This window comes from Pan troglodytes, chromosome 15, assembly GCF_028858775.2.
Source record: "Pan troglodytes isolate AG18354 chromosome 15, NHGRI_mPanTro3-v2.0_pri, whole genome shotgun sequence".
Classification (NCBI taxonomy): Eukaryota; Metazoa; Chordata; class Mammalia; order Primates; family Hominidae; genus Pan; species Pan troglodytes.
In genome coordinates this window covers 43,216,887-43,231,371 of record NC_072413.2, presented here as the reverse complement: position 1 = coordinate 43,231,371, position 14,485 = coordinate 43,216,887, and the positions used below count along the sequence as shown (strand labels likewise).

The following is a 14,485-nucleotide window of genomic DNA, read 5'->3' as shown; positions in this document are numbered from 1 at the left end:
ATACTATATGATAAAGACCACATTTCGTGGTATAATAGTTAAAGTTACTCTCATGTAGTCACAACCTATATTATCATATCCGGTTTCGTGGTATAATACTCAAAGCTACTCTCATGTAGTACAACCTATATTATCATATCCAGTTTCCAAATCCTCAGCCAAATTGGTCTGCTCACTGTCTCCCACATGCTTTAATTCAATTGCCTCTGTTCTTTTGCACAGGCATTCCCTATCAGTTCAAAGAACGACTCGGTGCCCTTTTTTGTGTCTGTGAGTGTCTTCTCTGACTTTGGACCTAGTTTGATAGATATTTTTTTATCCATTTATTTTTTTCCAATGCAGGTTAGAAATAAGAAGCTTGCTGTGATGCTTCCTTCAAACTCTGGTATTGAGAGTAAGAATAAATGTTCTGTGTCTAAAATTCAGTTACAATCTACCTTCTCATGGCTTTGAGACTTTACAAAATAAATAGACTAAAAGACAAATTCTTCTTAAAAGTTAAAAAGAAAGGTTGGGCACTGTGGCTCACGTCTGTAATCTTTGGGATTACACTCTGGGAGGCCGAGACAGGCAGATCACCTGAGGTCAGGAGGTCGAGACCAGACTGGCCAACATGATGAAACCCTCTCTCTACTAAAAAATACAAAAATTAGCCAGGCGTGGTGATGCGTGCCTGTAGTCCCAGCTACTAGGGAGGCTGAGGCACAAGACTTGCTTGAACCTGAGAGGCAGAGGTTACAGTGAGCCAAGGTCACACCACTGCACACCAGCTTGGGCAATAGAGCGAAATTCTGTCTCAAAAAAAAAAAAAAAAAGAAAAAGTTAAAAGGTAAAATTTATCTTAATTCAAATCATTACATTGTATTCTTGCCAGATTTTTCTCATGCTTTTATAAACTATATAAACATTTCTGATTTTTTTTTTTTTTTTTTTTTTTTTGAGACAGGTCTAACTCTGTCATCTAGGCTAGAATGCAATGCTGCAATCACAGCTCACTGCAGCCTCGACCACCCAGGCTCAAGCAATCCTACCCTGCCTCAGGCTCCTGAGTAGGTACATACCACCACACTTGGCTATTTCTTTTACATTTGCAGAGACAGGGCCTCACTATGTTGCCCAGGCTGGTCCTGAACTCCAGGGCTCAAGTGATCCTCCCACCTTGGCCTCCCAAACTGTTAGGATTACAGGCATCAGCCACTGTGTTCGGCCTCATTTTTCAATTATTGATGAGCTAATAGGTACCCAAAATATCATTACCTATGTTTTATCCTGGCTTTCAGTGAAAATTTAATCTGTCATCAAAATTTATTTAAAAATACCTACCACAATATTCGGAGATGGGTTTTTCCTAAACTGATCTCTTGCCAGAATTATCTGATATTTTGTTAGATTTGGGATATCCCTTCTCATCAAAACATTCCTCTGAATCAAAGAATGAGCAAATGATTCCAAAACCTGCAAATTTAAAAGCAATCTAGTTTAAGCTTGCTCTAAAGTCCTTTTTCAAGTACAATCATTTTCTCACATATTAAAATAGGAATTATATATTTAATAAAGTTTGTCTTACAATGAATGTTTAAGTAAACTCAGCAATGATAACATTTAAAACTACTTGACATCTATCCCCAAATAATAGCCATATGAAAATCAACATAAGCAATTATTATATACAACTGTAATTTAACAACACATTTGTTTATCTGTTTATTTCTTAACTCCTCTCTCTCTCAACCTACACACACTATAATCTAAGTGTAAGTACCATGAACGAAGACCTTTGATTTCTGCACTGTTACATCCTCAGTATCTAGACCAGTTTGGCACTTAGGTCCTCAGCAGATATTTGTAGAGTAGTTTGTAAAGTACTGAATAAATTGAAATGTCCTGAATATATTTAATTTTACTCACTGATTCATTTTTTTCAACAAATATTTATTAACCATCTACTGTGTAACAGGCACTGTTCTAAATGCTGGGGATAGTGTGGCTAAGACTTTATTTGTCACTGCTCTCATATAGTTTACAGTCCAATGGAGGGAACCGAAGAATAAAGAAGCGAACAAAGAAAGTAGATCATTTTCATTATAACAAATGCATTTAAGAATCTAAAACACAATAATGCTGTAGAGTCTTTGAGAGGAAAGGGATCATTATTAAATAAGGTGAACAAAGACTCTCTTTGAGAAGAGAACATTTGAGTTCACATGTGAATGATGAGGTATGTCTACCATGTGAGGTTCTAAGGACAAAGGATTCCAGAGAGAGGAGACAGCAAACAAAAAGTCCTGAGGCGGAAATGAGCTTAATGGCACAAAAGGAGACCTATAGATGAAGACCCACTACAGCAGTATGTAATTGTTTAAATTTTTGCCTAATTTGTATTTTCTAAATTATGGCTAGTTTAATACATTTTTTTTCCTCCCTTCCAACTTTGCTGATCATACTGCCTAATAAGGCACTCTAAAAATACTAACAAAATTAAATTACATTTGTATATGATTATAAGAATTATCATATTTACATTGTTATAAATGGAATGATTTTCAATTAAAAATGTACTAGTATCAAAGAGACAATTACAAAAAGACTTTGCCATATCTTAACTCAATAATGCTTAGAATTTTGTTACAAATAATTTAAAAACAAAAAAGCTGTATTACTACAAAATGTCTCTTTAAGAAAGGCTTACTATAGATTAAGTGACAGATAACTTTTTGGTTATCTATTTCTGTAACCATCTTTAATCCATGGCAATGAAAATGTGAAACCATGTTGTTCAACCATGACACTAATTATGAACTACAGAAAAACAATGTGTTACCACAAATTTCTCCCGGTGAAAATGACAATTGTCTAAGCAGGTCCTTAACAGCTATAATATTGACATTTGAGCCAGATAATTCTTTGTTGTGGGGTTGCTGTCCTATCCATTGTAGGATGTTTAGCTGATTCCTGGCCTCCATATACTAGATGCCAATAATAACTCCACATTTCACCTGTTACCTCCCCCTTCTCTCCTGCCTTTTTGTTGTTGTTGTTGTTGTTGTAAGAACCAAAAATGTGTCAAGTCATTGCCAAATGTTGCCAGGTAGGTGAAGTAATTTCCAGATGAAAAGCACTGCTGCATAAAGGATCAGGGAGGACAACAGTGAAAATATATTTCAATACAAAGAAACTTCAGGGGGCCGGGAGCATGGTGGCTTACACCTGTAATCCCAGCACTTTGGGAGGTCGGGGCAGGAAAATCACTTGAGGTCAGGAGTTCAAGACCAGCTTGGCCAACAAGGCGAAACCTTGTCTCTATTCAAAAATATAAAAATTAGCCAGATGTGGTAGCATGCGCCTGTAATCCCAGCTACTTGGGAGGCTAAGGAGAACTGCTTGAACCGGGGAGGTGGAAGCTGCAGTGAGCTGAACAAAAAACAACAAAAAGAAAACAAAGAAACTTCTGGCTGAATCTCAGTACGTGTTCATGTTACGGGTGTGTGCAATTTGTGAAAATTCACTGAGCAATACACTTATGCTTTGTCTACTTTTGCTGTTTGTGTGTGTGTGTGTGTGTGTGTGTGTGCATGTTCTATATTCCAGTTATAAGGTTTACTTAAAAAAATACAAAACCATGTAAGGCTATTATTTGCTTTACAAATGGCCCATCTTTTGTATTTTCCCTTTCAATAACAGTTTGCTAGTACATACAAAACACAGTGCTCATTCCAAAAATTTTAACTTCAAAGAATTTTTTCAACATATCAATTATATAAAAATAAGATAACTATATTATCACATCCAAATCCTGTTAGCTGAAATAATTCAATTACCAGTTTATTTATGAAATCCCTAAATGTCATAAAAATGGTTTACCTGAATATAGGTCTTTTGGATGGCTGCAAGTTCTTCACCAAGCGGAACAATAAGCTTTTCAACTTTTCTTTCATGAGAATATGCCAAAATATCTGGAGAATCTTCAGAACGAAGCTCTATCTGCCCAATTAGCAGGTTAGTAATAACTTGTTGCACAGCCTATATGAAATCAATTAAGTATGATTATAAACTACATGTTAAAATTTTTTAGTTTAAGTCACTAACAGAAATAAAATAGCAGTAAAATTTTGACAGAAGCACCAGAAATTTATATCATTAAGTAACAAAAAAGAAAGAAGATAAGCCTATAAAAAAAGTACATCAGAGGTAGCACAACAGGTGAAAAGTGCTTCCGAAACATCTTTTCCCCACACAGACCTTCAAGCCAAGCATCCGAGAAATAAGAATATTTGTAAATGTCCAAAAAGTTCCTCAAATGTAGTTTGGTACTTTACAAATAGAGTCTTTATAAAGACTCAGACAAAAATTTCAGATTAGCAATACTCAATCAATTATTGATAAATTGGTAGAATATTTTCCATTTAAATCAACATATATGACGTGAATATATTTCCAGGACTAAATTTCATGTACCCAAAGCTTATAAAGAGACTTCATTGTAAAATTAGGAAACTGGAGAAAAAACATATAATCTGTTGTATTCTGTAGCAGGAGACTATGGTACTGACAGTGCGATTAACAATTAGAAAGAAAAAAAAAAGAGAGGATCCTGAGAGTATGTAAAAATTAAAAGTTGTTTTGTGTGTGTGTGTTTTTTTTTTTTTTTTTTTTTTTTGAGACGGTGTCTCGTTCTGTCACCCGGGCTGGAGCACAGTGGCACGATATCGGCTAACTGCAACCTCCGCCTCCCGGGTTCAAACGATTCTCCTGCCTCAGCCTCCCCAGTAGCTGGGATTACAGGCGCCTGCCACTACACCCAGCTAATTTTTTGTATTTTCAGTAGAGATGAGGTTTCACCATGTTGGCCAGGCTGGTCTCGAACTCCTGACCTCATGATTCGCCCACCTTGGCCTCCCAAAGTGCTGGGATTACAGGTGTGAGGCATCACGCCCAGCTTTTTTTTTGCGGGGGGGGGGGGGGGCGGTTTGGAACCTCCCTCTGTCGCCCAGGCTGCAGTGCAATGGTACAATCTATCTCAAGTTATTGCAACCTCTGACTCCCGGGTTCAAGCGATTCTCCTGCCTCAGCCTCTTGAATAGCTGGGACTACAGGCATATGTCACCATGCCCAGCTAATTTTTGTATTTTGGGTACAGATGGGGTTTCACCATGTTGGCCTAACTGGTCTCCAACTCGTGACTTCTGTGATCCGCCCACCTTGGCCTCCTAAAGTGCTGGGATTAAAGGTGTGAGCCATGGTGCCCAAACAAAAATAGAAAGCCTTGTGGGTTTAGGCCGGGCAGCAGCTCACGCCTAAGGGTGTAATCCCAGGGCTGTGGGAGGCCAAGTTGGGAAGACTGCTTGAAGCCAGGAATTTGAAACCACCCTGGGCAACATAGTGAGACCCCATATCTACAAAAAAAAATGACAATTGCTGGCGAAGTGGCAAGCACCTGCTGAAGTATCACTTGAACACAGGAGTTCTAGGCTGCAGTGAGTGAACTACAGTTGCGACTGTATTCCAGCCTGGGTGACAGGGCAAGACCCTGTCTCCAAAAAAAAAAAAAAGAAGAAGAAAGAAAGAAAAAGAAAAGAAAAAAAGAAAGCTCTGAGGGCTTGGTTTCGGCGGGGGGAAAAAAACAGCCTGGGGCAAGAATCATATCTTAGTATTCCCAATACCTGGCGCAGTACCCAATACGGAACACCATAATCACTGGCGGCCTATACGTATTCAAAATCTAGAGTACATTTGTGACCATTTTATAAAATTAAGCTTATTGCTTTTAATAGTTCATTCATGAAAGAAATACATGAGTAACTCCCACATGCCAGGTATTGAGTTAATGACAGAGGAACGACCAAAATCGGCATAATCCCTACATTCATGTAGCTGATATTTTACTGGCGCTGAAAGACCAAAATAATCAATACGCAAAAGAATGACCAATTATCACAAATGTTAAGAAGAAAATAACAAAATAAGGAACACTGACAAGATAGCTTAGTTAGAACAGACCTTTCTGAAGGGATGACTTTTTTTTTTTTTTTTTTTTTTTTTTTGAGACAGAGTCTTGCTCTGTCGCCCAGGCTGGAGTGCAGTGGCGCGATCTCGGCTCACTGCAAGCTCCGCCTCCCAGGTTCACGCCATTCTTGTGCCTCAGCCTCCCGAGTAGCTGGGACTACAGGTGCCCACCACCATGCCCGGCTACTTTTTTGTATTTTTTTTAGTAGAGACGGGGTTTCACCATGTTGGCCAGGATGGTTTCGATATCCTGACTTCGTGATCCACCCGCCTCGGCCTCCCAAAGGGGGATGACATTTTTAAGCTGACTGAAAAACATGAATGTTTAAACAAGGTCAGGGAGAAAACCAGAGATAGGATAGAATTTCTAAGCTCATCAAAAAAAAGGATAGAAGAAAAAAGTCTTGCAGCTTGCAAGAGTTAAAAGCTATCATTGGAAGCATGGAGCAAGATGGAAATACAGATAATCGCCCACACAGAACATCAAATTTGACAATTATCTACACAAAAAAAGCACCTTCATAAGAACCAAAAATCAAGTGAGCAATCACAGTACCTGGTATTCACTTCATATTGCTAAAAGAGGCACTTTGAGGTAGGAAACACAATCCTTTTTTTTTTTTTTTTTTTTTTCAGACGGAGTCTCACTCTGTCACCCAGGCTGGAGTGCCATGCCATGATCTCGGCTCACTGCAAGCTCTGCCTCCCGGGTTCACGCCATTCTCCTGCCTCAGCCTCCCGAGTAGCTGGGACTACAGGTGCCCACCACCACGCCCGGCTAATTTTTTTGTATTTTTTAGTAGAGACGGGGTTTCACTGTGTTAGCCAGTGTGGTCTTGATCTCCTGACCTCCTGATCTGCCTGCCTTGGCCTCCCAAAGTGCTGGGATTACAGGTGTGAGCCACCACGCTCAGCCAGGAAACACAATCTTGAATCATGGACACCACCCCTCCCTCATCCCCCAGAGGCCCTGTGGTGTGGAGAAAGAATCTAAGAACCTGGGGGAAGGAGAGTGCAGTTTCTGGGAGACTGTGCATTGAACTAAGTGTTGCTCTGTCACAGTGAAAAGCAAAACCAGGTGGAACTCAGTCAATGCCACCACAGAAGGAGAATTTAGACCAGCCCTAGCTAGAAGGGAATTCCCCATCCTAGTGGTTGGAACTTAAGTTCCTGCAAATGCTCTGGAGACGATGAACATGGGGGGCACGTGACCTAGTGAGACACCAGCTGGGACAGTTAAAGGAGTGCTTGCACCACCCTTCATTCAACCCCAGTCTGGGCAGCTCACAGAAACGAAAGTGACTCCTTCCTTCTGCTTGAGGAAAAAAGAGGGAAGAGTAAAGAGGACTTTGTCTTGCATCCTGGATATCAGCTCAGCCACAACAGGACAGGGCAGAGTCATGAGGTCTCCGTTCCTGACCCTAGCTCCCTGACAACTTTTCTAGACGTACCCTGGGCCAGAAGGAAACCCGCTACCTTGAAGGGAAGAACACAGTCCTGGCAAGATTCATTACCTGCTGACTAAAGAGCCCTTGGGCCCTAAATAACCATTAGCAATACCCAGGTAATATGTCATGGGCCTTGGGTGAGACTCTTAGACATGCTGGCTTCCAGTGAAACCCAGCACATCTCTAGCAATGATGGCTATGATGAGAGACTTCTGCTTGAGAAAAGCAGAAGTAAAGGAGACTTTGTCTTACACCTCAGGTACCAGCTCAGCCACAGTGGGGAAGAGCAACAAATGGGCTCTTGGGGACCTGATTCCAGGCCTTGACTCTTGAACAGCATTTCTGAAACTGTCCCAGGCCAGAGGGGAACCCACTTCTCTGAAGGGTGAGTCCCAGGCCTGGCAGCATTCAGCACAACCTGACTGAAGAGTCCTTGGGCCTTAAATGAAAATCAGCAGTAGACTGGCAGTACACCTCATGGGCCTATGGTAGTGGTGACCATGGGGAGAGGCTGCTCTGCCTGTGGAAAGAAAGAGTGAGAAGGACTTCATCTTGTGCTTTGAGTGCAAGCTTAGCTGCAGTAGTATAGAGCACAAGGTAGATTTCTAAGGTTTCTGACTCTAGTTTCTGGCTCCTAGATGGCATCTCTGGACTTGCCCGGGGCCTGGGGGAACTTGCTGACAAACTTCACACGTTCTAACTTTTTAGTGGGAGCTAAAAATTAAAGTAATTGAACTCATAGAGATAGAGAGTAGAAGGATGATTACAGAGGCTGGGAAGGGTAGTGGGCGAGGGGGGTGGGGGGGGGACACTACATTAATGGGTACAAAAAAATAGAATAAATAAGATCTAATATTTGATAGCATAATAGGGTGACTATAGTCAGTAATAAGTTTACATTTTAAAATAACTAAAAGAGTATAACTGGATTGTAACAAAAAGAATAAATGCTTAAGGTGATGGATACCCCATTAGCCTGATGTGATTATTATGCACTGCATGCCTGTATCAAAATATCTCATATATACCATAAATATATATACCTACTATGTACCCATAAAAATAAAAAAAAAATTTTTTTAAGGCTGCCACAGAATGTATCCAATAAAATCCTTACTCAAGCCGGGCGTGGTGGCTCACGCCTGTAATCCCAGCACTTTGGGAGGCTGAGGTGGGTAGATCACGAGGTCAGGGGTTCGAGACCAGCCTGACCAACATGGTGAAACCCCGTCTCTACTAAAAATACAAAAATTAGCTGAGCATGGTGGTGGGCACCTGTAATCCCAGCTGCTTAGGAGGCTGAGGCAGGAGAATTGCTTGAACCCGGGAGGCAGAGGTTGCAGTGAGCCAAGATCGCGCCACTGCACTCCAGCCTGGGTGACAAAGCGAGACTCTGTCTCAAAAAAAAAAAAAAAAAAATCTTTACTCAATATGGAAGACCGTTCAGAGCTACTAAAATCAGAATATTATAGGACAGGTCTCAAAATCTGCATTTTTACCATTCTTCAATAAAGGAAACCAGAATTTCCCAGACATACTGTTGATTCCATGGCTGGGCCGAAAAAAATACTAAAGGAGCATAATGTATCTTATGATGTCAGAAAGTTACAGAAGCATTAAAAGAAAGAGTGGCAAGGTATGGTGGCTCATGCCTATAATCCCAGCACTTTAAGAGGCTGAGACAGGTGGATCACTTGAGCCCAGGAGTTCGAGACCAGTAGTTCTAGACCAGCCTGGGCAACAATGGGAGACCCTGTCTCTACAAAAGATACAAAAATTTGCTGGGTGTGGTGGCAGGCACCTGTAGTCCCAGCTCCTCAGGAGGCTGACGTGGGAGAACCACCTGAGCCTGGGAAATTTAGCTGCAGTGAGTATTATTGTGCACTGCCCTCCAGCCTGGAGGACTCAGTGAGACCCTGTTTAAAAAAAAAAAAAAAAGTGCATGTCTAAAGGACACAGGAGCTTGAAGGAGCTCCTAACGGCCAAAGCTGGAACAATCTTAATAAAATTGATAAAATAGTATTGGACTGTGGCCCATAGAAGGAAAAAAACTCTTTATTGCAGAAGAATTCAAATTAATGCATGTAAAAGAGAGAAAGGATGATTAGGCAAATACCACAACAATAATTGTTGCAAGCCAAGAACCACCACTGGATGCTAAAACAGGATTATTTACATAGTCTTAAAGTATTTCCCCCACAAGACAGTTATTAATTACAAAGGGAATAACAGTAATTTTACAGTGAAGAAACCAAGAAGACATCATCTTAACTAAGTCAAGATTACAACACAAGTAAAAAAGGCAAAGCAACATCATCTATTCCCTGATAGGATATGCTGAGAAAGGTACAGCATCACTTCTGGATTATTGTTAGCAAATGCATAACGTCACCACATCATGAGAAAACATCAGACTTACCCAAACTGAGGGATATTCTACAAAATATCTGGCACCTACTCTTCAAAAGCATCAAGGTCATGGAAAACAAGAAAAAAGAGGAAGCGGCCGGGCGCAGTGGCTCACACCTGTAATCCCAGCACTTTGGGAGGCTGGGGCGGGCGGATCACGAGGTCAGGAGCTCGAGACCAGCCTGGCCAACATAGTGAAACCTTGTCTCTACTAAAAATATAAAAAATTAGCCGGGCATGGTGGCGGGTGCCTGTAATCCCAGCTACCCAGGAGGCTGAGGCAGGAGAATAGCTTGAACCTGGGAGGTGGAGGTTGCAGTGAGCCGAGATCATGCCATTGCACTCCAGCCCGGGCAACAGTGCGAGACTTCGTCTCAAAAAAAAAAAAAAGAAAAAAGAGGAACCATCACAGATTAGAAGGGACTAAGAAGCCATGACAACACAATGTGAGATCACAGACTGAACCCTGGAGCAGAAAAGTACATCAGTGGGAAAACTGGCAAAATTCAGACAAGATCTGCAGATTAGTTACTGGTATAGCAATGCTAATTTTCTGGCTTTGATAATTTTATTATGGTTATATGATACGTTAACATTAGGGGAAGATGGGAGAGGACCAAACGAAGACTTCTATTTTTGCAATTTTTCTGGCAATCTAAAGTTATTTCCAAATAAAACTTTAAAAAACTGAAAACAGTAACAACTTTTAAAAATCATTTTACTATTTAAAAATATCCTGTATTTTTAACAGGTTTTAGGGATTCTTATGCACACTGCAGTCTGAAAACTACTAACTTAAAGAAACTCCTGGGCTGGGCGTAGTAGCTCACACCTGAAATCCCAGCACTTTGGGAGGCTGAGGCCGGCAGATCACCTGAGGTCAGGAGTTGGAGACCAGCTGGCCAACATGGTGAAACCCCGTGTCTACTAAAAATACAAAAATTAGCCAGGCGTGGTGATGGATGCCTGTAATCCCAGCTACTCGGGAGGGTGAGGCAAGAGAATCGCTTGAATCCAGGAGGCGGAGGTTGCAGTGAGCCAAGGTCATGCCATTCCACTCCAGCCTGGGTAACAAGAGCAAAACTCCATCAAAAAAAAAAAAAAAAAAAAAAGAGAAAGAAAGAAAGGAAAGGAGAGGAAAGGAGGGGAACGGAAGGTAAGGGGAAGGGGAAGGGAACAGGGAGGAGGAAGGGGAGGGGAGGGGGAGGGGAGGGGGAGGAGAACAGAGGAGAAAGGAGAGGGGAGGGGAGGGGAGGGGAGTCCTGCAACCACTGGAAAAAAGCTAGGCAGGTTGTAGGAAATGTTGTAGTTCTCATGTCAAACTAGATAAATACCAAAATGGAAAACTGATCTGGCCCCATATAAAAGTTCTTATTATTTGGATTATTCATTTATGTTTTTTGCTTTCTTTTTTTTTTTTTTTTTTTGAGACGGAGCCTCGCTCTGTCGCCCAGGCTGGAGTGCAGTGGCTAGATCTCGGCTTATTGCAAGCTCCGCCTCCAGAGTTCACGCCATTCTCCTGCCTCAGCCTCCTGAGTAGCTGGGACTACAGGTGCCCACCACCACGCCCGGTTAATTTTTTGTATTTTTGGTAGACACCGGGTTTCACCGTGTTAACCAGGATGGTCTGGATCTCCTGACCTTGTGATCCGCCCACCTTGGCCTCCCAGAGTGCTGGGATTACGGGTCTTGCTCTGTCACCAAGGCTGCAGCACAGTGGCAATCATAGCTAACTGCAGCCTCCATCTCCTAAGCTCAAGCAATCTTCCTGACTCAGCCTCTGGAGTAGCTGGGACTACAGATGTGTGCCACCATGCTCACTATTTTTTTAATTTTTTGTAGAGATAGGTCTCACCATGTTGCCCAGGCTGGTCTGGAATTCCTGGCCTCAAGTGATCCTCCCACCTCCACCTCCCAAAGCACTAGGATTACAGGTGTGACTCACTGCACCCGGCCAAAAGCTTTATTTTCTTAACTGTAATAAATGGAAAAACATTTTACTTACCTTTATATCACTACCTGGTGTGGCAGTTAGAGCCAAGATTCTAAAGTGATTTGTATATTTGACTAGTTCTCTTACAACCTTAAGAAAAAAAAAGTTCTTTAGTTTCATCTGTTCAATGCAAAAATAACAGTGGTTCTGTTAAACAACCTATTATACATGGTCCCTTATCATTATTCCTTCATCAGTATATTGATGGTCTAGTGAGTGAACTACCACCAGTTATATTATCTGAAGAGCAAATGATTTAGGTTTATTCTCTATGCTGATGAAGAACACAGTAGGGCTTCTTCTACAGAAAAAACTGCAACATCAAAATACTCAAAGGGCAAATCAAAATACTCCAAGGTGTTCGGCACAGTGGCTCACGCTTGTAATCTCAACACTTTTGGGAGGCCAAGGTGGGTGGTTCACTTTAGCTCAAGAGTTCAAGACCAGCCTGGGCAACATGGTGAAACCTGGTCTCTACAAAAGAAAAAAAAAAAACTCAAAAGGACTGCTTTAAGGTCAAATGGAAGAGGAAGAAAGTTCAGTTTCCATTGTCTGGGCCACAGTTCAGCCTTACGGCTATACCCATATGCACACTTGACAGATTAAGAGAAATCTTAACAGATAAAACTGCACAGAATTTTAAATAGCAATACGAAATTATATTTGAAATTTTGGGAAAGATTTTTTTTTAAGTTAGATTTTATGTGGAAAGCTCACAAAAAAATTTTTTTTTTTAGAGACAGGGTCTTACTCTGTCACCCAGGCTGGAGCACAGTGATGCCATCCATCATAGCTCACTGTAGCCTCAACCTCTGGGGCTCAAGTGATCCTCCTGCCTTGGCCTCCCAAGCAGCTGGGGCTACAGGTATGTGCCAGCATACCTGTAATGTGGTGAAAGCTAATTTTTTCACTTTTTGTAGAGGCAGAGTCACCCTGCCCAGGCCGGTCTTGAACTCCTGGCCTCAAGTGATCCCTGGCATTGGCCTTCCAAAGTGCTGGAATTACAGGTTCAAGCCACTGCGCCCAGCTCACAATATATAAATTAAGTGTATTCATTACAAAATATAGTCATTTGAGGTAATCTTTAAAATCTAAATTTCCTTTTAAATCCTAAAACATTTCCTCGGTAGCACCAAACCACCATCTGCACTTTCTGGTTTGAACTCAACACCCATTTCTAGTATGATTAATACTGGGATAATTTGCCAGATTCCCATATACCACTTCATTTCCCAATACAGAGGAAAATGCACTTCCAAGTAGACTGATTTGCAGGAACAGCTCTCAGTATACCATAGTTCCCAAATTAAACACAGGATTAAACAATAAAACCAGATTATCCAAAAATCACTCCAATTTCAACCCAAGACAAAAACAAATCCAATAAGACTAACACTGAATCTTGATTAATACTGAAAAAATATTTATCGAGCTTTTAAAAATATGGTACAGATTGCATATGAAGACATAACATTATACTTATTATTCTTCAGAAACAAGTAAAACTATAATTAAAAACTGATGCAAGATAAAATATCCCTAGTGACCATTTGCAGTTTAGCTTAATGCTAGAAGTGATGGTCCTTACATATAATAGAAGGATTTTTGAAAAGTCATGAGTGCAGTAAGGAAGACAAAAAGATTGCTTACTGGATTGATGCTTTTAAAAATGTTTTGTATGATAGCCAAAATTCAAAGTGTTCTTTCAGATTGTGAGGCAGTTTTGAGTGAAATCATTTTGTTGTTATATGGCACATGTATCAACATGCCTTCCAGAACTATTACATATGAAAAGTAAGCCAAATACATTACTTCTTTTCAGGAAGAATTCTCAAGCATCTTGTAGAAGAGGAAATGGTGGTGTGTGCCTCATGGAGCAGGTGTACCTATTGGAATGTATATCTGGAATATTCAATGCGGTGTAAGCTGTCAGGGCTGTCTGGTTATTAATGAAGTCAATGCATGTTTCATTATATTCATAAAGCCTTGCTGTTAAAGAAAAAAATCTAATGCCTAGAAATGTTTTGAAAATAAAATAATTACCAGCTAAATCTTCAAAACGTATTCCATACAGTTTGAATTTAAAAAAATTTTTAAGTGTTTTATTATTTCATTTCATTTTTGTAGACACAGGGTCTCACTATGTTGCCCAAGCTGATCTCAAACTCCTGGCCTCAAGCTAAAATTTTTTAAATGCCCCTCTCAGATGGAAATTTTTAACATGCTATGTATTAATTTAATTTGGAATGATATAAATAAGTGGAAAAATATATTATATTCATTTCCTGAATATAATTAGGAAGATCAATTATTAAAAAAGATGACAATTATCCCTAATACAGAGATATAATACAATAACGTTTACAGTCCCCAAAGAAATGACTATACAAATTCAAAAACTGGCAGTGAAATTCATGTCTTTGCCCTAAATGAAATTAACTTTCCCTACCTTTTCCTCTTTTATTCTTGCTCTATAATTTCCTCCTATCATCACCAACTACTATAGTTTTAACTACCATCTATATGTTTATAATTTCCAAATCTGTATCTCTACCTCAGAACTCTCCAGCAAGATCCATACTTCTATCAAGTATCGCCTAATGAATATCTACAGCTGAATTCCTCATAGACA

General features: G+C 40.4%; 1 protein-coding gene across 5 annotated transcripts in view; it reads right to left on the bottom strand.

Annotated features, from left to right (window-relative positions):
- Positions 1-14,485, bottom strand: part of FANCM (FA complementation group M) — a 64,784-nt gene that overhangs the window by 48,016 nt on the left and 2,283 nt on the right. For 3 of the 5 annotated variants that reach the window (XM_509928.7, XM_009427757.5, XM_009427756.5), the window contains exons 3-5: positions 11,866-11,943; positions 3,862-4,020; positions 1,324-1,455 (exon numbers count right to left, since the gene is read on the bottom strand). In XM_509928.7, the coding sequence (XP_509928.3) occupies positions 1,324-1,455; positions 3,862-4,020; positions 11,866-11,943 (369 nt within the window). The remainder of the gene's footprint in view (positions 1-1,323; positions 1,456-3,861; positions 4,021-11,865; positions 11,944-14,485) is intronic. The other 2 variants (XM_003314302.6, XM_063792891.1) reach the window with 1 other exon arrangement.